Source organism: Miscanthus floridulus, chromosome 3, assembly GCF_019320115.1.
Source record: "Miscanthus floridulus cultivar M001 chromosome 3, ASM1932011v1, whole genome shotgun sequence".
Lineage (NCBI taxonomy): Eukaryota > Viridiplantae > Streptophyta > Magnoliopsida > Poales > Poaceae > Miscanthus > Miscanthus floridulus.
The window spans coordinates 89,090,764-89,113,247 of NC_089582.1; the positions used below are offsets into that span (position 1 = coordinate 89,090,764).

Sequence of the window (22,484 nt, forward strand, 5' to 3'; positions counted from 1 at the left end):
GTGTACATCATCTGTTGGTTATAAAATTTAACGGATAGCGGGGATAGCTCAGTTGGGAGACCGTCAGACTGAAGAGCTGAAGGTCGCGTGTTCGATCCACGCTCACCGCAAGCTTTTTTCCCTTTTTTTTTTTTTTAATTTATCAGCCCATTTTTTTTAAATTCTTTACCCTTTTCCAACCTAAATCTTTTTTTTTCTCTTTTACCCTTTGTCAACCAAGAATTCACTGCAAGTTTTCTTTTTCCTTTTTTTTGCATTTTTTACCCTTTGCCAATCTCTTTTTTTTTTCTTTTTTTACACTTTGTCAACCCAAGAATTCATTGCAACCAAGTTTTTTTCTTTTATCTTTTACCCTTTGCCGGCCTAACTTTTTAAAACTTTTTACCCTTTGCCAACCTAGTTTCTTTTCTCTTTTACTTGTTGTCAACCCAAGAATTCCACAAGTTTTTCATTTTTTTTCATTTTTACCCAACCCAAATCATTTTTTCCTTACCCTTGTCAACCCAAGAATTCACCACAAGTTCTCTTTTTAGCCTTTGTCAACCCAAATCTTTTATCTATTTTCATTTTTACCATTTGTCAACCCAAGAATTCACCGCAAGTTTTCTATTTTTTTTCTATTTTTTCCTTTGTCAACCCGAAAAAATTGACTCATCCTTTTTACCTTTCTCTACCAGCATCACTTTTTTTGGGAAAAAAATAACTTTTCCTTTTACCCTTTCTCCACCAGAAAAAAAAAAACTTCTTTTTCACCCTTTCTCCACCCGCATTATTTTTGGAGCACCCAATTGGCCAGTTCCCAGCTCGAGCCGCCCGCCCCCGCGCCCGCAGGCCCCTTCCATCGATTCCCCATTCTTTCCCGCCTCTTCCCCTCCCCAAACCCTAGCTGGCGAACGACCCCGCGCAAACGCCCCGTCCTCCCCTCGCCCATGGCGCTCAAGCAGAAGGGCACCGATGTCGCCGCCACCGACCCCAAGAAGCGCCGCCGCGTCGGCTTCTCCGGCACCGGTACCAAACTCGACCCACGCATCACCCTCTCATTTCCGGCGATTCGTGCGTCTGGCGGCGAGTCCGGCGCTGCAGGTCCCATTCGTGTTGTGACGCGGTGGCTGTCTTGTTGGGCTCCGGCGCGTGTTCATTTTTATGTTTATTTTTGGCCTGGCGGCTTACGCTGGGGGTCGTTCTTCCGTGGGTATGCGTGCGGAGCGCAGTCGAGACGGTGGTGCTTCTCATTTAGAGATGTGTCTCCCTTGCGTAATTTGGTGGTTGCGACATTGAAGCCTGGGGAGTTTATTCTGTTAGTCAAAGGGGTGGGAAAGAAGTTGCTAAATTGTTAGACTTTGCCCTGTTTTCTGGACTGAGGTTGTGCATTGCCCGTAATGAATTGATTGTCTGCCTGTGGAGCATTGGATCTGTCCCTTCTTTGCTTGGTTAAGCCCTGATGCACTATATTTAGAGGTTTTGGATAGCCACACAGGTTAAAATGTGATAGGAAATGGTGAACCTCTCCACCTTTTGCGTTCTATTATTCTTACATTTTCTCCCTATTTTGCTTTCTTTGTGGAGTGCACTTGGCATAATTCAAACTGTAGACCTGTTTTGCCTTTTGCAAACCTGAAGAGACATCAGACTTTTGTGGTTCTATCAGCCCCATAAGGATTGTTCTGTGAGATACAATCATACAAGTTAATTGCGCTGTTTGATCATTTGTGTGGATGCCCCTTGCGCATTTCTGTGCTGAGCCGTTTTTGTTTATTTCCGACCTACAGGTGAACTGGTTGCCGCCGCCCTTGCTGCCTGGGCTGGCTGGCTCGGCGCCACCGCCTGGATTTTTTGCTAAAATTTCTGAATATAGCAGTGGCCGGCGGTGGAGCTTCGCCATCCATGGAGCCCTCGGGCACGGCCACGTCGTCAACGGCTGCTGCCAGCCCTTGAGCGATCGGCGCGGGCAGGCCTCGGGCGTCCGTCGCGTCCAGGTCTGGGGCGTCCGTCGTGGCTAGGTCATCTCGGGCACGCGTGGCAGGCTGTCCCTTGGCGACGGGAGGCTGGGCCTCCATGGCTGCTGCCGCGGCGTCGGGATCGCGGTGGGGAGAAACGTCGCAGCGTCGGGCGGCGGGGGTACGAACAGACGAAGGGTTAGGGCTTCTCAACGTCGGGTGGCTCGGACTTCCCTTCCCAGGTACGTACAGTGCCAAATACATGTATAAAGATAAAAAAAGAAAGAAAATACATATAATGTCATGAAAATCAAGAGTCCAACGTTTGGAGGGTTATTTTTACGGAGTCGACGATTGAAGTCCTAAAACTGCGAAGCACGACGATTAGAGTCCCAAATATGCAATTTTCTTGTTGTTATGGGCCTATTTGATTATAGCATTCCATCTGTAAAGAACTTTGACTACTTTATGGGTATAGATGTTTTTTTTTAAATAAAACTTTTAGCATGTGCAGTTACTGCATATGATTGCCAGCCGTAATTGATACTCCTTTGAAATGCTTTCTGAATCCAAACTGCAAAGAAGCTGTTGATACTTTTGTTGTTTACAAACTTGTCCCTTGTAATTGTAACCTTTGACTTGTTTTACATTTATGTCCATTTCTTCGATGTATCAATGACACCTCACAGAAACCATCTCTAACCTCGAACCATAATTCCTCATCTTTGATGTCTTTCTTTAACATTTGAATATATTGGCTTCTATTGTTCAATGGGCGGTGAAATGCAGATTTTAAAATTTCAGTTGACATGTATTTGTTAGTAGCTGTAACTGGTTTCCTCAAGTCAATGACAAAGCATTTTTACTGATATCTTCCAGGGAGGGAAAGGAATAACAGATCTAAAGCCTGTTCTTCAGGTCTGTTTTGTCCACAATGTTCTTATATAACTACAGACAACCTCTGTGCATAATGTTTCCTATCTCCTAAGCTTTGTTTATTCTATAACAGAACATTTTTGGAGAAAACTTGGTAGAAAAAGAGGAATTTCTGCATACATTTTCGAAGGAATGTGAATATATCAGGTACTCTTGTTTCTGAACAAGTATGCTGCAGCAGTATTATTTGTTGCTTCAGGAAGCATGATATAGTTACTTCCTCTTACTGCTACAGAACTGCAGTGACAAATGGTAGTGCCATTAAGCTTGATGGCTCATATGAATCAGACCCAGCAGTTGAGGTAATTTTCCCCCTATAATCCTATGCATTTGTGATTTTGATTTGCAACACTTATTTAACTTTGTTCTCTGATTTCAACTAAAGGGCGTACCCAGTGCAGAGAGCTCCCGCTCTGTGCGGGGTCTGGGGAAGGGTGTCAGTGGCAAGCTTTACCCTCGCCTGTGCAATGCGAGGAGACCGCGACTCGAACCCGGGACTTTCCAGTCATAGGCGGTAAGACTCTACCGCTTGCACCAGGCCCTCGCTTCTGATTTCAACTCATCCAATTAAATTGAATTTGATCATGTTTACCCTATAATTTAGGATACTGTTCTCAAAATCAATATAAAGTACAATCACTTACTCTGTTAAAATGCATATATTTTTCCATATTCAGAATGTTTAATCTGGTGTGTAGTATGAATCTATTAGATCCATTGAAATTTATATTCAGTCTATTCTCTGTTGTTCAAAATGTTTTCCTATTCAGTTCCCATCAATTTTGATATTGATTTGCATATAATTCCCAGATTGTTCGAGTTGAACTCCAAGGTGCTGCTGCATTTCTTTATTCTCGTCTGGTACCACTTGTTCTTCTTCTGGTTGAAGGTAACTGAAGGTTTTGAAATATAATAGTCTGTTTTACTTGTGACTTCTATTTGCTTATATCATTTCACTCTAGGTTCCACGCCCATAGATATTGGAGAACATGGATGGGAAATGCTTCTGGTAGTAAAGAAGACAACACAAGAGGCCGTTTCGAAATTTGAACTGCTAGGTTTTGCAGCTGTCCATAACTTCTATCATTATCCTGAGAGTACTCGCTTGCGAATCAGCCAGGTTGGCCCTCTTACAGCTTTACTTTCTATTTACATCATTTATGTGGGGTGTCCAGTATTTAGTCCATTTCTTTGAAGTTATTCCATGGCACTGTAGGTTATTTTTTTTTGCTTTTGCACCCATGGGCATTCTGTTTTTTTTTTCAGATGTTAAACTGACATTGACAGTTGCATAACCAAATCTTTTGGAAAGTAAAGCAAGTTTTCGGTCTTGCTAGGTGCTTATAATTTTGTTGTATTTTTCAGATACTTGTCTTGCCACGTTATCAGGGTCAAGGCCATGGTCTTCGTCTTCTTGAAGCAATCAATTATATCGCACAGTCTGAGAACATATATGATGTAACCATAGAAGACCCTTCTGATTACCTGCAGTATGTGCGCTCATCCATTGACTGCCTCCGTCTTCTCACGTTTGATCCGATAAAACCTGCACTCAGTGCAATTGTCTCCTCTCTGAAGGAGACCAACCTGTCAAAAAGGACTCACAGTTTGAGAATGGTTCCACCAGCTGAGCTGATGGAGACTGTCCGTCAGAAGCTGAAGATCAACAAGAAACAGTTCCTCCGGTGCTGGGAAATCCTGACCTTCCTAAGCCTTGACTCTCAGGATCATAAGAGCATGGACAACTTCGGGGCCTGTATATATGACCGCATCAAGGGGGAGATCCTTGGCAGTGCCTCTGGAACTAACGGGAAGCGTCTATTGCAAATGCCAAGCAGTTCGAATGAGGAGTCTTTTGCTGTGTATTGGATACAGGAAAGTGGGGACGCAGACGACCAAACTGTTGAGCAGCAGCCAGAAGATCTCAAGACTCAGGAGCAGCAGCTCAATGAGCTCGTAGACAACCAAATGGAGGAGATTATTGGGGTCGCTAAGAACGTCACCTCACGTGGCAAGGACAAGTTGGTAGAGCTGGTGGCCCAATGAATTTGGGTGATTCCTACTTGAGATGACGTTAAAATGCTGTTGAAGCTCACCTGGTGAGATGTCTTTTACGGGTTGCTTCTGGGTAGAAATGGAAATGTTGGTTATTACACTGTCATCGTAGTGTTAGAACCAATACATACCTTGGCACTGAGTAGATTTTGTCACGGCAGATTGTTATGTACTTCAATTCTGGAATCTTTGTTGAGGATGTTATTTTATAGATCGGTTGGCAACCATGCCAAATCTCAGAAGTCAGAAGTGTTCCATTACCATGCACTACTTCCCATTCAGCCTGAGGCATTGATTGAATTTTTAGGGTGATCACTGACTAGTGATCTGTTTATGATTAATGTGTAGTCGATACCTGTTTCCCGAGCGTATTTTGGGCTAGCTACATCAGCAAATGATATCGGTCCAACATCTTAGCGAATGGAAAGGGCACAACCTTTTTCAGATCTTCGGATACAAACAGGCAACATGTCTGTAAAAGTACAAACAAGCAAAGCATGTGAGTACCTAGAGAACTGGGAATACAAACACGCACGTGCTATGAAGAACCTTTGGCACACACAAACACTAGTGTCGACGCCACATTATTTCTTCAAAACACCCATTTCGACTTTCAGTTGTGGCCATCAAGGAGCCAGATTCAGGTACACTGGTACCGGCACAGATTTATGTTTGTCAATGGACTGAATCTGAATCAGAGCTTTCAACCTGGGATTAGACGTAAGTTTCCTTTCTATATTTATAGACTAGGGATTTGGGGAACTTTTAGTTTGCCATTGCAAATTTAATTTGGAGAAGCCAATAAAAACTAAAATATTGAATGTAAGGGGGCTGACGGCTTGTTTGGAACGCATGGATTTCACATGAATCATATAAGAATTTCATAAGAATCAATTCAATTTCATAAGAAAAACACAGAACAGGAAAAGTTTCCCGTGTTCCAAACAGGCCTTGAACATTCAAATAAACTGTAAACAAGGAGAGAAATCTCGTAACAGTCAAACTATATAACAAACACGACATATCTAATTTTAGTGACAATAATGATCACAGGAAAAGTAAACATGGATTTAAGAAAGGTAGCTATCTAAGCAGGTAATATTGTGATAATTCAACCAGTAAAATACACGAAAATACAAATGAACAACGAATAAAAGTGTAATCATGGTGGCAATAGGATATCTAAGGGGAACTGTTTGAAATTGAACAGAGCTATGCATGGTTGAATGGAAAGACTCATGCTCAATTTTTGGATCCCTCGCTTCAAATTAATCAATCCTTTATGTTATTAGTTCGATGCAATTACATACAAACATGGGAAATATTTGTCAAAAATACTTAGAGCATGGGGAGTTCATAATATCTGGATTCTGGAGAAGCTGCAAGCTCACACCAAACCTTATTACTCGCACACACAAGCGTGGACTCTCAGAGTCCTTACACAAGCAATTGCAGATTCAAAACAGTGCACAATTATACACTAGTTGTCTTCACATGACAAGGAGTTCACCAAAAACCCATTGTAGACTTTTAGTATAGACGCATCAACCATGAACCGAATCCAAGTACAGGCACAGCTTCATCTTGTCAATGGACGAAATGTGGACACCATAGCTTCTATGTCACTCCCTCGGTTTGCCCTGATGCTACTGTCCTTCTCACGAGTTTCCTCCAACGCCAGGTTCTCCCTCAACTGTATCACAACTGTGGCCATCGTTGGCCTTTGAGCAGCAGAATCCGCGGTGCACATCATAGCCGTGTCGATTACCTTCCACATGGAGTTGATGTCATAGGCACTTCCAAGTCGCAAATCAGCAATTGAGCCGATGTCGCCAGTGGCCATCTTCTGTTTAACACGCTGAGTGATGTGGCCATGGCCTGGCACTATTGGGGGCTCGCCAGTGGCTACCTCAAGCAGAACAACTCCGAAGCTGTACACATCGCTGCTCTCAGTGAGCCTTCCAGTGAGGTAGTACCTTAAGAAACAGCAACAAGAAGTTCAAGAGAAACACTTCATACCAGCAGCTGGCAACAATGCTTTACTACAGCTGCACTACATGCGCGTTCGCAAAACACAACACCAGACGAGCCTAATTTTATTGAATAAGAAAACTGCAAGAGAAGGAAACCATGTTGCCTGCATTAAGGTGAGTTTTACTAGTTTTCTTTCACTTAGTACTCATTCAAGAAATAAGTTACATGGAAAAAATACCAAAATGTTAATATAATACACAGGGAAAGATAAGACATACGTAGGGTCCATGTAACCAGCTGTGCCAGCTGCAGTGGCTGATATGTGAGTTTGTGTATCGCTAAGATATGTCTTGGAAAGTCCAAAATCTGCTATTTTAGCTTGCATATTTTGACCCAAGAGAATGTTGTTGGTCTTCACATCACGGTGAACTATTGGCAAATTGCAACCTTTGTGCAGATAATCCAAGCCTTTATATATCACAGGAAATGCCAAAAAATGAGAATAACAATAATGACCATATGAAGGATTTGCTTAATTCCAGTTTTCTTGATGTGCTTTGTTGCGGCATACCTTGTGCAGCTTCAAGCACTACTTGTACACGTTTCCTCCAGTTCAAGGCTTCAGAAACACCATTTTTACCTTCAATGTTTTAACATAACAGAACAGTTTAAAAGCTTCACGTGTCAATTTCAACAAATTAATGGAATGTTTCCTTTTCCTAGTTTTGATATAATATTCTATAATGGAATTGCAATATAGTTAATAACCAAAACAAAACCAATCCTCTAACATACACATTAGCTGAAATCGTACACTAAACTAAATAAAGGTAATTGGATGTAGCTCACAGCATCAAGTCACCCCTCATCCCAATGTTAAGATGTACTGATGATATAAGCAGGATGCTGGCAAATATTTCGCAACCATGCTGTCACTAAGGATTAGGCACTTCAGTAGGAAGACGTGTAGATACCCCACAAAAGGCTTCTGATTTTTCAGATACCAGAATTATTTATAAGGCAGTCAAGATAGTTTCTTAGGTCCAAATCATGCATAGATATTTCAAAAGCAAATTGAAGAGGTCACATAGCTGGTTATGCCTAAATCAATACTCAATAGGCTTTCCATAGACATACCTCTCAGATGATCAAAAAGACTGCCCTGAGACATGTACTCATACACTAGTGCCAAATGATCTTTCTCCCAGCAGTAACCAATCAAAGACACTAGATTCCTATGATGCACCTTTGTCAAGCTCTGGACCTATGTAACAAGGTACGAAACATATATTATTTGGTTAAATTGATAATATGCTTTTTTCTAGGCCACTGAAATTTGGTACCTCAGCTAAAAATTCATCAAGCCCATGTGATGATGATTCAGACCGCATCTTGACAGCAACCTCGGTGCTGTCTTCCAAACGGCCATAGTAGACGGGCCCGAAACCTCCTTGTCCTATGAACTTCTTGAAATTATTAGTGAACTTCTTGAGATCTTTGTATGTGAACCGGCGATTCTCAGTTTTATTCAGGTTGTACCCATGACCTTTTTTGCTTCCTGAAGCATTATCAGGTTCTGAATCTCTTGTTGGGCCATGTATGGGGACATGTTGCACTAGTATCAGATAAGAAAGGTCAAGTATTATAAATTGAAAGCGTTAATACAAGTCAGTAAAGAATTGAGCAACAGGATGCACACCATTAGGCTTTCTTTTCTGCCACCAGATGAAATATGCAAGAAGTAAAATTACTACCAACACAGGAACCACTACTGAAATAGCTATGATAGCTACTTTATTTCTTTGCGGGCTTGGTGAAGGTTTGTTGCATACAGAGCCACCATCATGTCTGAAAGTATAGAAAATCAGAACTGGGTCTATTTTCGAGGAGAAAATGTCTTAAACTGTAACTTGTTTGAAGGTCACAGTAAGAGATACAATACAAAACTCAGAAGCATATTAATGGAATGGATATTGAGAAAAAAAATCAAAACCTGAAAATAAGTGGTCCAGTATAATTTTTACATAGGGACTCGTCACTCAGCTGGTTGCTAGATACATTTCTGTAGAAAGTGAAAGGTGATTGGTAACGTCCTTGGGTTGGTAATAATTTGCGACAAATATACACTTACAGAACTTGTAGGGAAGGCAAACTTGGTAGGGAATCAGGTATTGACTCGCTCAACTGGTTGTAAGATAAATCTCTGAAACATTTGCACAACAATAGTAAGTCCAAAAGTACATAGATAATCGATTCAAACTCTACAGAAAAGGAATTTAACATATCAAGCTAGTAGTAGGAAATAAAAGCTTTGTAGTTCAATCATGGGAGTGGGAACATAGTCCTGACAAGTATGCTCTGGTACATCAATTAATTTTCTAATAGCATTATGTCCATTTAAATTTGTTGGATCCATTTGATAAAAACTAAAGAGCAAGGTACATTAAATATTGGTAAATTAAACATAAAGAGTGATTCAATTCATTAATTCGAAAAGATGACAATGCAGTTATGCCAAACATGGTGTCACAAAAAGACTCTCCATTTAAGTCCTTGTTTTGGAGGGCTCCTCCGGAGGAGCTGGAGCCATTTTGGAGGAGCCACAATTTGTGGCTCCTTCAGAACGACTCTGGCTCCTTTTTTCATTGAAAAACGGCTCCTCCTACTAAACCGTTTGGTAGGGCTCCTCCGCAGCCGGAGGAGCTAGAGAGGAGCCCTACCAAATGGGGCCTAAATTTGCTAGAGCCCTTTGATCAAAACTAAAGAGCAAGGTACATTAAATATTGATAAATATAAACATAAAAGAGTGATTTAATTTATTAATTGAAAAAGATCACCATGCAGTTATGCCATACATGTTGTCACAAAAAAGGCTCTCCTACTATGCCTCATGCATTTGATTGGCAACTACAGATTCGAAACAGAACAAGACACACACGGAATGAGGTGGAATGTATGCTACTATAGTAGAACCCAACATATGTCCATAAGTTCTATCTCCTCAGTATAGAGGCTTGAGCTTGAGGAGAGTGGTTTATGGTACTATAGTTTTACAGAGGCCTGTAATCCGGATTCGTTCCAAAAAAACTCTAGTGATCCAACAAACAAAGTTATTAGCGCAGAACACATAAGCCAAAGAAACTGACTTATCATGATCCCAAGTAGTAGAATGGGATGGCCAGTCATGGAATGTGAACCCATGGGACATAAACAATGAAAGCAGAGGACATTAGCCTGCTGTTATATAGCACTTACAAAGTCTTGAGTGCTGTGAGAAGCGTAAAATTCTTAGATATTGTGCCATGTAACGAGCTGTTGGAGAGATCTCTGCATGAGAATTTGTAATTCAACATAAATCAGTTATCGAATCCACTAGTAATATATTAGCACATACGAGATCATGGTGTACGACCTCCTCAATAATGTATCAGATACTCACAGTGATGTAATCCTCGATGTGTTGCCGCTTGCATTGCTGCATTTCACGCCCTCCCAAGTATATTTGGTTGGAAAGCAGGGATCACCCATCCAGTTTTTCTTCACTCCATACTCGATTTTGATAGCCATGATGGCGTCAACTAGCATGCAAAAATATGGTCATGACTATGTTTGGGAAGCGGGTCTAATCACCTATACAAGAATTACAAAACAACTGCATAAACAAGAGAGGAAAAGGGGAACAATCAATTCGAATTAGTAGAATCTTTGACAAACCATTTTAGCATCCTAGCTTCAGACCCAGTTCAGTGCCACAACCTTAAGCGACATTTAATCGAGCACGTTGGGTACAAGGTTAGGCGCAAGGTATGGCGCATCAGGTGGGCATTGCGATTGGAAGCTAAAATGAAGGGCGCGCGCGGGGAAGGATGCTAAATCGCCCAGCTCGCCCCTGCCGCCACCGCCGCGTTCTAGAGGGTGAGGTCGTTGCCACCCTCATTGCCGGAGTCGCCGCCACCATACAGCAGGAAGGAGATGGAAGAGAGACATGAAACATGGAAGGTTCTTCCGTGACCGTGCAGGCGTGTAGCCATGCTCAACTTGTATGGAAGCGAGCAAAGCAGACTGTAGCCACCTACCCATGCTTGTACATACACATGTATTGGTATTGAAAGGGAGTTGAGTTTATTTATCCAAAAGCTTTGGTGGTATGGTAGTAGTCGATATATTTACCAATTAATTTGAAAATATGAACTCTATTTTTTGGCATCCTTGTCCGAGACATAAGGGCTAGTGTCACATGTGATTTTTTTTTGCTACTGTGGCAGAGCATTTGATAGGACAGAGAAGAAAGTGTTGTATCATGTGGTAGGACAGAGAAGAAAGTTGTATCATGTGGTTAAAAAAAACTCACGGGGAGTTGAACTTATAGGACCTAAGTGCTATTCAGACCACCTAACCAAGTCGGCTAGAGGGCCGTTCACTGTCATATGGTAGATATAACCTTGGTACCATACCCATACTCTCGAACACAAAATCTAATGATGTTGATGTTCTCTCGTAGACACAGTGCCACAAAAATTATTTATTTTGACATTTCTGTTTTTTAGATAATTGTGATGACATCTATCCCTAATAATAAAGAGGCAAAATTTCTGCCACTATTTTTTTCTGCCTTCCGTGTTTGTGCAGTTCACGTTTTACCTTGCTTTGCGTCTGTGTTTCGGTTTCCATCCTGGTCTTGGCTCGGCACAGGAAGCGGGAGAGCAAGGCGATGGTCCTAGAGCCCAGGACGGGCCTCTCTCCGCAAAATTTCTGCCACTATTTCCTCACCGCCGATCAGGCCGTCGCAGTAGGGTTCGGTTTGATATTGGACGGCTCTGTTCGGTGGTTTTGAGGAAAGGATGAGAAAAAGAAATTGAAGATAAGGAAGGATTCCAGATGTAAAAATGTAGCCCACACGTCGGGCTTTTTGCTGCTGGGCTGGAATCGGGTGGTGTTGCATGTCGATGTCCGGAAAACACCCTTAACTGAACATATGTTTCATTTCCTAATTACATATCGTATTTAGTTCATGGTTCTCGAAATTCAAATTCACATAGTTCGATGACAAGAAGCTCGAGACCGTAAAAGAAATATTTTCAGCTGCAATAATTTAAATGACATCATGACTATAAGAACTTTGCTTGAGACCGTCCAAACTAAAAGGCCTTCGAGTAAGCTGTGCGACATTCCTTTTCATAATTCTTGCACAGCATGACGACAAGATTCATGTTCTAGAAAAAAAATCTTTCTCAAATATTAACTTTGTGCCATATTTACTTTTTGCAATATATTAGAGTTGAGTCACATATTTGAGAAAAGTTATGATCCCACTGCTTAGTTAATAGATTATAAGTTTGCTATATCTTTTTTCTAGCAACACACGGGTATTTTTTCTATCACTAGGTAATTGTCCATGCGTTGCAATAATGGGAACACATAATACCATGGTAACGTGTGTATGAGTGCATGATATACTATTACCTAAAATAGATACTGCAATAGTAGTGGAAAATAATGTGCATGTAACTAATACTATTGTTTAGAAGACTCTTTCTTATTATACTCACTCCAACTGCAAATGAAATCAACTTTTAGAATTATATTAATTAAAACTATTTTAGTTTTGATCATATTTCTAGAAAAGAGTATAACTATTATGACACCAAATTAACATTATTGTGACAGGTAGTTGCGGATGGGAGAGAAACACGTACTTTGGATGTGAGCTGTAGAGTAATCAACGGTGGAAGGTGAGGTACGGAGAAAGGTGAGGTGATCATTTGAGTTGAGTCAAATCTATTGGCCTAGAGATACTATTATTTCTTTTCTCCCGTTGCAACGCACGGGCTTCTTTGCTAGTTTCTATAAAATGATAATCTTGGATACAATATGCACCGGGAATATCACAAATGATTGCACCAAACCTAATCCTTTTAGAGTTTTATTAGTTTGTCACTACGAGCTTACATCTCGTTCAATAGGATATAGACAGAGACCGTGGTGCATGCCCAACGTTTGATAATATATTTGGGTTTGTTTTCAACGATAAATAAAAAAAATATAATTTATATATAGATGAACAAATGGGGGTTGCACTCGCAGTCATAGAAGTGTTGTAGTGTGTGTGAGTCTATGTACGAAGAAGATGGCTACCTGAACACATCCCATCTGTATGTATAAGGTACGAAAATATATATAGTAGAGCGATACTTCTTTCATTCCAAATTATAAGTTGTTTTAGTTTTTTAATACATTGTTTCTATTATATATCTAAACATCGTATGTATTTCAATGTATATGTAGACAGAATGATGTATGCATAAACGATGTATTTATAAAAGCTTATAATTTAGAACAGATCAAGTATATTTGAAGGTGAGTTTGAGGGAAGAGAGCCGAGCTGGCTAGCTTATACGGACTTACAATCTTGAGGGAGTGTCGTCGGATTCTCGTACGGGACGCGACGGTAGATCTCGAGCGCATTGATCATGGGAGGCAGCATGGACGTGTTGGTCGCAACCAGAGTGATGTCGTACTTGCCGTCGGTAGCCGTATAATTTTCAGCGTAGACATGGGATGGAGTCAGGTACGATATGTTGTACTTGAGTTTTGCTAGTCCCGATTCAGCATTCTTGTTGATGTAGATATCAAACTGTCGAAGTTGTGTGTCCTGGAAGTCGGCGAAGTGCAGGAGTATCATAAACGAGTACTTGGTTTGGTATTGCCAGGTGATGGCGGTGAGCGCCGTGTCGTTGCCCGATGCCGCGACGGCCGTCTGCAGAATGCTCGAGGGCACGGCGTAACGATCACTGCTGCCCGACTGAATGGTCCGAGGGGTCGATACGTTCACCCACCGTGGACTAGCATTGTCCATCGGCCACCAATAGCGGTCGTACCGATCATTAGGATACCTTCACCGATCGAGTTAGGAGAAAGTTAATTATTAAGCAGTTTGATTTGAGAATGACCGTAGTAGACATCCTAGGCTCTGAATGAATGAAAGAGTAAAAATTATGAATTTAGAAAAACCAAAACAACGTATACAATTTAATAAAATGGAGTATTTTTAATACCCTAACTATATGATACAAGATTGTTTTCAATCACAAATAACGGTCAATATTTGTTCTTTCGACTGCAGGGGGCAGGGCCCTAACTATATGAATTTAGAATCTAGTTTTCAACTGTTCATAACTAGCTACCATCATCAAATCTGAGCTTTTTCTTTTCAATTTTGCTATACATACGCTGTTGAGGGACACTCTTCTATATTCTGTAATGTTATTGTAAGAATATAATTTGCCATAATTCAGTTTCCATCACATGGAGAATCAATTGAGCTGCGTGTCCCGCGCAGGAAGCCAGGAAGATGCATGTGACATACCGTATAGTTGAAACGCTTTCCCCCATGTTTAGCCGTGTGAACATAGATAAGATGACGCCTGGTGCGGCCTGGGGATAGAGGTCGTCCCCGAGCGGCCGGAGCTCCAGCACGGACACGAACGGCGTGCCACGGCCGGTGTTGACCAGGCACACCGGCGCCCACACCGCCCACGCCACGAAGATCGCCTCGCACACGTAGCTGGTCTTCGCATCCACGTCGACGGTCATCCAGAAGTTGGCCCCCAGGTGCAGGTCGAACTCCACCGACGAGCTGCTCCTGCCGTCGTAGTTGCCGTACGCGAAAATGACCCGCACCAGGTACTTGGTCTCGGCCACGGTGGGGAGCGCGTAGCAGTTCCGCTGGCCGGACGGGAAGCTCCTCAGCGTTCGATCAGTTCCCACAAACAAGCTCTCGAGGTCGGGGGCTACCCTGTGGTTCTCGCCGGCGTCGGTGTATGGTTCGTCAGAGACGTAGACGATGCCGTACTCGTCCGTGTATCCGCTGTAGTTGGCTTCCACGCCGCAGTCGATGCTCAGGAAATCTGCACGCATGATTCATCAATTCCAAGGTGGCGAGGTCACATGGTCGATGAAGTTGAAGCAAGATTATCGGTTACCTTGCTGACTGACGACGACAGGGGTAATCAGCAGTAGTAAAACCAAGAACGAGAGCTCCATGATGGTTTCAGGATCTATCGACAAAACATCGGATGCAGCACACTAACACACACCCTGTCCGGCTTCGTATTTATAGAGTTAGTTACGATATGTCAATATTCCAATTCTCTTTGCCCCTTGAGATCCGGTGGTTCCTTTAAAAAACATGCAAGGAGTGCAATATGGATCTTAAATATAACTACAAGAAATGTGACCGTACACTTTGTTTAAATATCGGATCTCGTAATTGAGAGTAAAAGCATTTATTTTAGTTACCTAAAAATATGCTGCCATATAGGATTGCACACTCTTTTTTTTATCAAGTATAATTTGGACGCACACAACCCACACACTCCACACTCACACCACACGCACACACGCGTGTTCATCCGTACACACGCATAGAAGAGATTGGGAGGCCTCGCCTCCCGTGCATGAAAAAAGCACAGTACCACCGAATGCGCACGCGTGCGTGTACCCTAAAATTTCTAGAAAAATTTTAGAAAATGGTGCGATCACCAAAGTTTGAACCCACCAAAATCTGGTGGGTAGCATCCCATTGAACAACCCTACCATTAGACCACAGGCTCATTCGCATGTAGGATTGCACACTCGAGTGAAAGCATTAGGATGTCAACTAAGCAAAATAGTGAGGTGACATTAGAATTAAGAAAGAGAGAAGAAAATAGTTTCTTATACAATAAATTATATCTACATCAGAGCCAAGATAGGAAGATGTGATAGGATAAAAAATATATTTTTGAAGAAACTATCTATTGAAAATCCAATTTCTTTGTGTAGCGTCTATTGATAAGTATGGAAACTATCTCATAGTTTCAGATTGAGACTATCCTGAGAGAAACCTCAACCCTCCCCTAAATTTGAGAGAGGCGGGGAAGATGAGTCACTGATTGCTATTTTGTATGGATAGGAGGAGACAGCAGGTGAGGAAGTGTTTAGGGGCTTCTCTTGGGGATCAGATGCCCTAGCAAAAGCCGGCTGTTTCCATGTTTCTCGAGGAGTACTTCCATTCATTCGTTTCCCTGTTTGTTTGCCTGGACTAGGTTGACCGGTGCGGATCAGTAGAGCCTGGTCATTTTTCATAAAAGCTAGACTTGTACAACTTATTTTGTTTAGTGAACTTGTATTTGCTAGGCTTGTGTAGATGTTGTTTGTTTGTCTGAAAATATTACGGGCCTAACATATCAGTCACTCCCACTGGCCACACCCACGCCCCCTGATGGACGAGTGCATCCGCCAAAGCGAAAAACTGCACCCTGGAAAAACGAAATTCGATTTCATTTTCCGGGGCTAGGCTCCACGGTGCTTTAAGCACCATGTTGACCGGACTCGGATGGACGATTAGGCAAACAAACAAAGCCTCTTGCAACCTGGTAGCCTGGCCGAGCCCCCGTCCATGCAATCAAATAGGCCCTAGTGCTCCCAGCGTAATCCACACTGGCGCATCAGGACTCCTTTGTAGGCGGCAGATGGCGATGTCATTATTCATGCCCGAGCAATATATCCAAGAATTTAGTATATATAATAAAGAAAACCGACCCTTTTTTGGTATCGTTGATTCACAGTTACACAAAGGCTCATGGAAGCAACTCGGTCCTGTTCGACTTGCTAAAACTTGACTGAAACTGGCTGAAAAATACTATTCTGGCTGAATTGTTGTGAGAGAAAAACACTGTTCCGGCTAAAAAAACAAGCCGAACAAGTCAGTTTTTAGGTAAGTCGAACGGGGCCAATGGGTGACGGTTGGGAGAAGAAAGAGATGTGTGATGTCATGTGGACGGATTCAGCCTACACATACAAAATATGGAGTCGTGAACCAAATAGAAAATAGTCTGGTCCGGTCTCAAAAAAATAGTCTGGTCGAGGCCGCACAAACCCATTCAATGCTCACAGTGGTGACTGGTGAGCCAGACGGCCAGGGTTGACTACATCGTGAGACAGGTTAGTTACTCATCAGTTCAGTCGTTCCGTTCCGTGCCGCGGCCATCGTGGCTGTATATATGTGACTCGTGACTCAGGTCGGCATTGTGACAACTCCCTACCATCACAATCAAATATATGGCCCAAATCAGTGTTGAACCGAATTTCTTCTCTTGCAAAAGGTTATAGAAGCTGGCTTCTAGAATCTAGAGACATCTAACTTATAGCTAGCTTTTAGAATCCAGAGACCTCAGATTTCATATGTTTCATCTAGATGTTGCAAAACTAGATTTGGTGTTGCATATATTGTAATGGGTGTAAACGTATGTTGCAAGTGTATATTTCAAACATTTCAACTATTTTCAAACATATATTGCAAGTGTTTTATCTAGATATTGCATATGTTGCAGTGGCTACACACATATGTTGCAAGCGTATCTTCCAAATATTTCAGACATATGTTGCAAGTGTTTTATCTAGATGTTGCATATATGTTGTAGTGGCAATACACATGTAATAAGTGGACGTTCCAAAATTTTCACCTGTTGCAAGTGTATATTCAAAATGTTGCAGCAAGTGCTTCATATAGAAAGTGTTTTCATTAGCAGGCGTGGGAAGTGAGCGTAGGCAGAGGCGGCCCCCTCGTGCACATGAGAAGCAAAGCGGGCGTGAGCAGTCTCCACGTGCATGAGCATGCAACACTACAACTTCGATTCACTCCCACCATTCTGTATCTGTATTTCTTGTAACACCCTTGGTGTTACACCCTAAATCATTTACTAAAACATGTCATGAGCATCATGTTTATGTGTTAATGCATGTGATAGAATATGTAGATAAATTTCTTCTAACTTAAAATGATCAATAAAAATGTTAAACGAAAGTTGATTCAATAGTTTAGGTATATCAAGTAGGGTTTAAAACTAATTTTTATTAAGCAAAAAATACTATAGAACATGTGTGTGATACTTAAATAAAGTTTGAAGTACAAACTTTGTAGATGACAGTGAAATACTTGCTGTCGAAAAATAATATTACTAACTAATATTTTTACTAGCTTAGAAATTACAAATTGAAATCAAGTTCAGCTCAAAAACCTAGAAAAATTTCCATGTTGTCAACAGCCAGACATTACTATGTTTAGCAAATTATTTTGAGAGATTGGTTTAAGCGGTGGTGTAGTATTATAGCTCTATTTGGTAGTCCCATATGCCATATTGAGTACGGTGAAGATGGTTTAGGTCCAGAAGCAACTGTTTAGTTTTTATAGGCGCTTTAAAATTCATGCACGACACGTTCTCGGGCTGGCTCGCCGGGTGGACACGGTCACCAGGCTCGGGCGCTCGGCGTCACCACACTGGTCGTGTGTGTGCGCGCTGCCGCGCGTGGCCGGCTGTGGCTGCCTCTGGCCTGGCTGCGGCTCGGCCGCCGCTGGCCCCGCCACGTGGAGCCGCCGCTGCTGCCGCTGCCCCGCCCCGCGCCGTGACGGAGCCACTACCGGCGCCATCACCTTGTCGTCGCGTCCGCATTGCTGGCCTGCCTCGTGTTGCCGCTACTGACGCCACTACGACGCTGTGCTGCGCTGCCGCTCGCCTTGTCCTCGCACACACGTGGGTTGTCCCGACTGCCTCGCGCCGTTGTCTCGCTTTAATGGTGCTGCGGCTACGCATGTCGTGCCCCCACCTGCCTCCATGCATGCGCACGTGGTCTGGCCACGTTGTCGCATAGCAGGTGCGCAGACGCCTACTCGGGTCCGGCCGGTCGCTTGTGGCCAAGGCGAGGACGAGCCGATGCAGACCTGCCCCTCCCTCTCTGCCACCATGACTGACCGACCCCGCTCTCTTAATTCGGCATGGTTGAGTCACCATCGCTCGATTCATCACATCCCTGGATTCTTCATTAAGCCACCTGACCCCCGACCCCCACCCCCACCCAACCTTGAAGCGAGCATGACCAAGCTCCAATTTGGAGGTTTTCTCGCTGCCGTGCCGATAAGGCCACGTCCGGCCGTGGATGTGGGCAGCCCTCCTACCGACCATCCCAAACCAATTCACCTGCACCACTCGCATAGCCTTGACTCCCTCTTCACCCTGCACGCCTTAGCTGAACGGCTACCACCTCCCCGTCGTTGCTGACGCGACCGTGCCACCGCGATGCGCAACCGCACGACTCGGCCACACGTGGCCAGCCCTCCTCCACCATCCTCCACTCCAACCGTCACCTCAGCTAGGTCCATGGTAGTCTACTGATGCTCCCTCGCTAGCCAGTTAGGTTCTTAGGTGCTCTAGATCGCCGGGGCAGTTGCGCCACCGTCGCGGATGGTCACGCGTCGCTGCAGCTCGCTCCAGCGCGTCCTACCACCCCTCGCCGCCGCTTCGCGTAGCCACCAAGATCGAAGATGGTGATCAAACCGTTAGGTGGGCCCACGCAGGTCCCAGGTGGCCGGCGTAGGAAAGCCAGGGGGTTAAGTGAGAAGGTTTGAGAAAGGGAGAAATAGTGTTAGCACTTAGTTGTAATTCGAGAGAAGTTCGAGGTCTCTTTTGCTAAATCGCCAGCGCGCGCGGGCTTTCCCTGGTGCAGGCCGTCTCCGCGTGGGCTGCACCGCGGGCTGCCGCGCGCTCGCTCGCGCGTGCCGCATCGCGTGGGCCGCGCGTGTGGGCCGCGCGGGAGAATTCATTTTTCTTTTTCATAAGGAATTAGAAATAGTTTTCTAATATAATTTTTGAGCTGATCTTTGATAAATCATATAAAATCATGTAGGTGTCCAAAAATTATGAAATAAATTTTGTTAAGTGCCTAAAATTGTGCTCTATCTGTTAGTGTACTTAGTTCATATATATACATGTTGATACCAGGAGCTATTAAATTATTTGAAAATGTTTAATATTGTTAGGAGAATTATTGTAGGAATTTTGGTGGTAAATTGGTGATAGCTTTAGCCCTAAAAATTTATAGCAACATCGTGGTATTATTATGTGCTCACTGTAATTTTTGTAGCCCTAAAATAGGCTAAGCACTAGGATAGTTAGGTGCTCCTTGTTGTAATATAAGTTAAATCGCTAATAAGAGTAAGATTACATTTTAGTTGCTAAGTTAATACCTGTTAGATGAATCCATACCTATTTTGGTGGAAATGATAGGTAGTTAGTATATTAGCCATTAGAGCTAGCTTAGTGGCTTAGTAGATGTATTCTTATTTTAAGAATTGTTGTTGCCTTAATATTAAGGGTTGCATCGTCATTGCATGCATGTAGAGAACGAGTTGGTGGAGTTCGTGACCGCCGGAGAGCAGGAGTACGAGGAGGTGATCGAGGAGTAAATGGGAGGTTAACAAAGAGGAGATGGTTTACAGAGAGGTCAAGACTCAGCCTGCTGTAGCTCAGAGGAGGAGTCAGAGAACAGCCAACCAGGGCATCAACATACAGGAGCAGGCATCCAAGTTTAAGGCACAAAGGAATGAAATCACAGGTACACCCCAATTCACTGCTTTCAATTCACAGCCTTTTGATAAATTATCTAAAATTGCAAATAGTTGTAAAATCAAATTAGGTAATGAAACAGAGGCACATTTAGCTATTGATAGGCTCAAAGCCCATGAGGCAGCCAATGCTGCTATTCTAGAGGCAAAACAGAAAATTAAGCAAGCACAAGATCAGAGAAACTCAGTCAACCGTTTTGCAAGTTTAGAGGTGGATCCAGATATAGAGGAGGTCAATTATGATATCACAGAGGAAAAGATAGAGGGGGATTCTAGTGACAGAAATACTAAGGAGAGTGAGCCTCAGAGGATCAAAGCCCCTAAGAGGGGCAGACCAAAGAAGCATAAATGAAGATCATGTTTTGGAATATCAGAGGGTTGGGGGGTGCTGGTAGAAGAGGACAGTTCAAAGATTTGATGAGCCAACATCATTTAGAGGTGATTTGTCTACAGGAAACAATCAAGATGGATTCTACTGATCACATGCTAAAAGATTTGGTTAATGGCCAGGATTTGAGTTGGATTTGGACAGAGGCAGAAGGGCATTCTGGGGGTACACTTACTGGGGTCAAGAATGGTGATATAGAGGTGATTAACTCTGACACAGGATCTTTCTTTTCAAGTATCAAAGCCAAGAGTAGGAAGGACAACCTAGTTTGGGAGGTGATCAATGTATATGGCCCTGTGCAGAATGAGAGGAAACAGGAATTCTTAGAGGAGCTGACTACCAAAATCAACAATACACAATGTTCATTTCTTCTGGGGGGAGATTTCAACCTTATCAGGTATGCTTTAGAGAAATCAACACAAAATGCAGATCAGAGTAAAATGGATCTTTTCAATAATTTTATTTCAGATACTGGTATTAAAGAGATGCTCTGAAAAGGGAGTAAATTCACATGGACAAACAAGCAGGAGCAGCCTATAATGTGTACTTTAGACAGAGTTTTCACAAGTTATGATTGGGATTTCATTTACCCATGGTCCACATGTGAAGTCCTGACTAGAGTGGGTTCAGATCACAATCCTCTCCTAGTGACTACTGAAGATGTGAGAGTTAGTCACCCATATATGTTTAGATTTGAGATGGCTTGGTTTACACATGCAGACTTTCAGGAGAAACTTTTAGCTAGGTGGCCCAACAGAGAAGATGAAGATGTTCAAGACTACTGGAAAAGAGTTAAAAAGCACATCAGAACTTTTTATAAGGGATGGGGAAACAATATTAGAGGGCAATTAAGAAAGGAGAAGAAATCTCTAATGGAGGATATTAAGATGATAGATGTTAAAGCTGAAGAGGAATTTCTCAGTGCTACACAGTGGAATGAGAGATATGAGAAAGAGAGGGCTTTAGAGCAAATTTATGCATTTGAAGAAATACAATGGCAGAAGAGAGGGGGTGAAAAATGGCTTCTCCAAGGTGATGCTAATACTGGATATTTTCACAATAAAGCTAATGGAAGGAAGGAGAAATGTACTATTTTCTCTCTAGAAGATGGTGTTAGGATAATTACTGGAGATCATGATATAAGAGAACACATAGAGGGGTACTACAAAAACCTTTTTGGACAGGAAGAGACTGGGGGAATTTCAGTAGAAGAAGACTTCTGGTCCAATTAGGAGATACTTTCAGCAGAGGAGGCTAATGAGCTGATACAGCCTTTTACTATGTCAAAAATTGAAGCGGCTCTCAAGGACATGGACTCAAATTCAGCCCCAAGCCTTGATGGCTTACCTGTAGGTTTCTACAAGAAAATGTGGCCACATGTTAGAGGAGTGATTTTTGAGATGTTTACTAAGTTGCATTCAGAAACACTTAACATGAGCAGAATGAACTATGGTTTAATTACTTTAATACCTAAATTGGAGGAGGCTAACAACATTAAGCAATTAAGGCCTATATGTCTTCTTAATGTTGATTATAAATGGTTTACAAAGGTGCTGACTATGAGATTAGCTAAACATGCTAACAAGATAATTAGTCTAGCTCAAACAGCTTTTATTCCTGGCAGATATATTTTAGAAGGGATTGTAATGTTACATGAAGTGTTGCATCATCTCAGAGTTCACCATCAGCAGGGTATCATTCTAAAACAGGATTTTGAAAAGGCATATGACAAGGTACAATGGAGTTTTATGAT

The 22,484-nt window shown here is 42.6% G+C and overlaps 3 protein-coding genes and 1 non-coding gene across 4 annotated transcripts; 3 read left to right on the top strand and 1 right to left on the bottom strand.

Annotated features, from left to right (window-relative positions):
* Window positions 1–37: 37 nt before the first annotated feature.
* TRNAF-GAA (transfer RNA phenylalanine (anticodon GAA)) lies at window positions 38–110 on the top strand. Its single transcript has one exon. It is a non-coding gene; the product is annotated as a tRNA-Phe (tRNA).
* Window positions 111–820: 710 nt separating this feature from the next.
* LOC136544012 (histone acetyltransferase type B catalytic subunit-like) lies at window positions 821–5,188 on the top strand. Its single transcript, XM_066536303.1, has 9 exons — window positions 821–1,133; window positions 1,770–1,976; window positions 2,141–2,179; window positions 2,817–2,855; window positions 2,947–3,020; window positions 3,109–3,175; window positions 3,684–3,762; window positions 3,836–3,993; window positions 4,239–5,188. The coding sequence occupies exons 1-9, from the start codon at window positions 930–932 to the stop codon at window positions 4,917–4,919; spliced, it is 1,548 nt and encodes a 515-aa protein (XP_066392400.1). The 5' UTR covers window positions 821–929; the 3' UTR covers window positions 4,920–5,188.
* A 996-nt stretch (window positions 5,189–6,184) lies between these two features.
* On the bottom strand, window positions 6,185–14,964 carry LOC136546074 (receptor-like protein kinase At3g21340). Its single transcript, XM_066538052.1, has 13 exons — window positions 14,885–14,964; window positions 14,269–14,809; window positions 13,308–13,795; window positions 10,342–10,480; window positions 10,158–10,229; window positions 9,034–9,105; window positions 8,896–8,964; window positions 8,602–8,750; window positions 8,246–8,517; window positions 8,040–8,166; window positions 7,474–7,542; window positions 7,181–7,370; window positions 6,185–6,904 (listed from the first exon to the last, which is right to left on the bottom strand). Exons 1-13 carry the CDS (start codon window positions 14,943–14,945, stop codon window positions 6,508–6,510), a joined length of 2,646 nt encoding a protein of 881 aa, XP_066394149.1. The 5' UTR covers window positions 14,946–14,964; the 3' UTR covers window positions 6,185–6,507.
* A 5,844-nt stretch (window positions 14,965–20,808) lies between these two features.
* Window positions 20,809–21,963, top strand: LOC136544014 (uncharacterized). Its single transcript, XM_066536304.1, has 2 exons — window positions 20,809–21,205; window positions 21,452–21,963. The coding sequence occupies exons 1-2, from the start codon at window positions 20,809–20,811 to the stop codon at window positions 21,961–21,963; spliced, it is 909 nt and encodes a 302-aa protein (XP_066392401.1).
* Window positions 21,964–22,484: the final 521 nt, after the last annotated feature.

Coding starts and splice junctions, on each gene's coding strand:
- LOC136544012 (XM_066536303.1), top strand. CDS start 930: ATGGCGCTCAAGCAGAAGGGCACCGATGTCGCCGCCACCGACCCCAAG. Junction 3,763..3,835: donor TGTTCTTCTTCTGGTTGAAG/GTAACTGAAGGT, acceptor ATTTCACTCTAG/GTTCCACGCCCATAGATATT. Junction 3,994..4,238: donor CTCGCTTGCGAATCAGCCAG/GTTGGCCCTCTT, acceptor TGTATTTTTCAG/ATACTTGTCTTGCCACGTTA.
- LOC136546074 (XM_066538052.1), bottom strand. CDS start 14,945: ATGGAGCTCTCGTTCTTGGTTTTACTACTGCTGATTACCCCTGTCGTC. Junction 14,810..14,884: donor TGTCGTCGTCAGTCAGCAAG/GTAACCGATAAT, acceptor TCATGCGTGCAG/ATTTCCTGAGCATCGACTGC. Junction 13,796..14,268: donor GAAAGCGTTTCAACTATACG/GTATGTCACATG, acceptor CGATCGGTGAAG/GTATCCTAATGATCGGTACG.
- LOC136544014 (XM_066536304.1), top strand. CDS start 20,809: ATGGATTCTACTGATCACATGCTAAAAGATTTGGTTAATGGCCAGGAT. Junction 21,206..21,451: donor TAATTTTATTTCAGATACTG/GTATTAAAGAGA, acceptor TTACACATGCAG/ACTTTCAGGAGAAACTTTTA.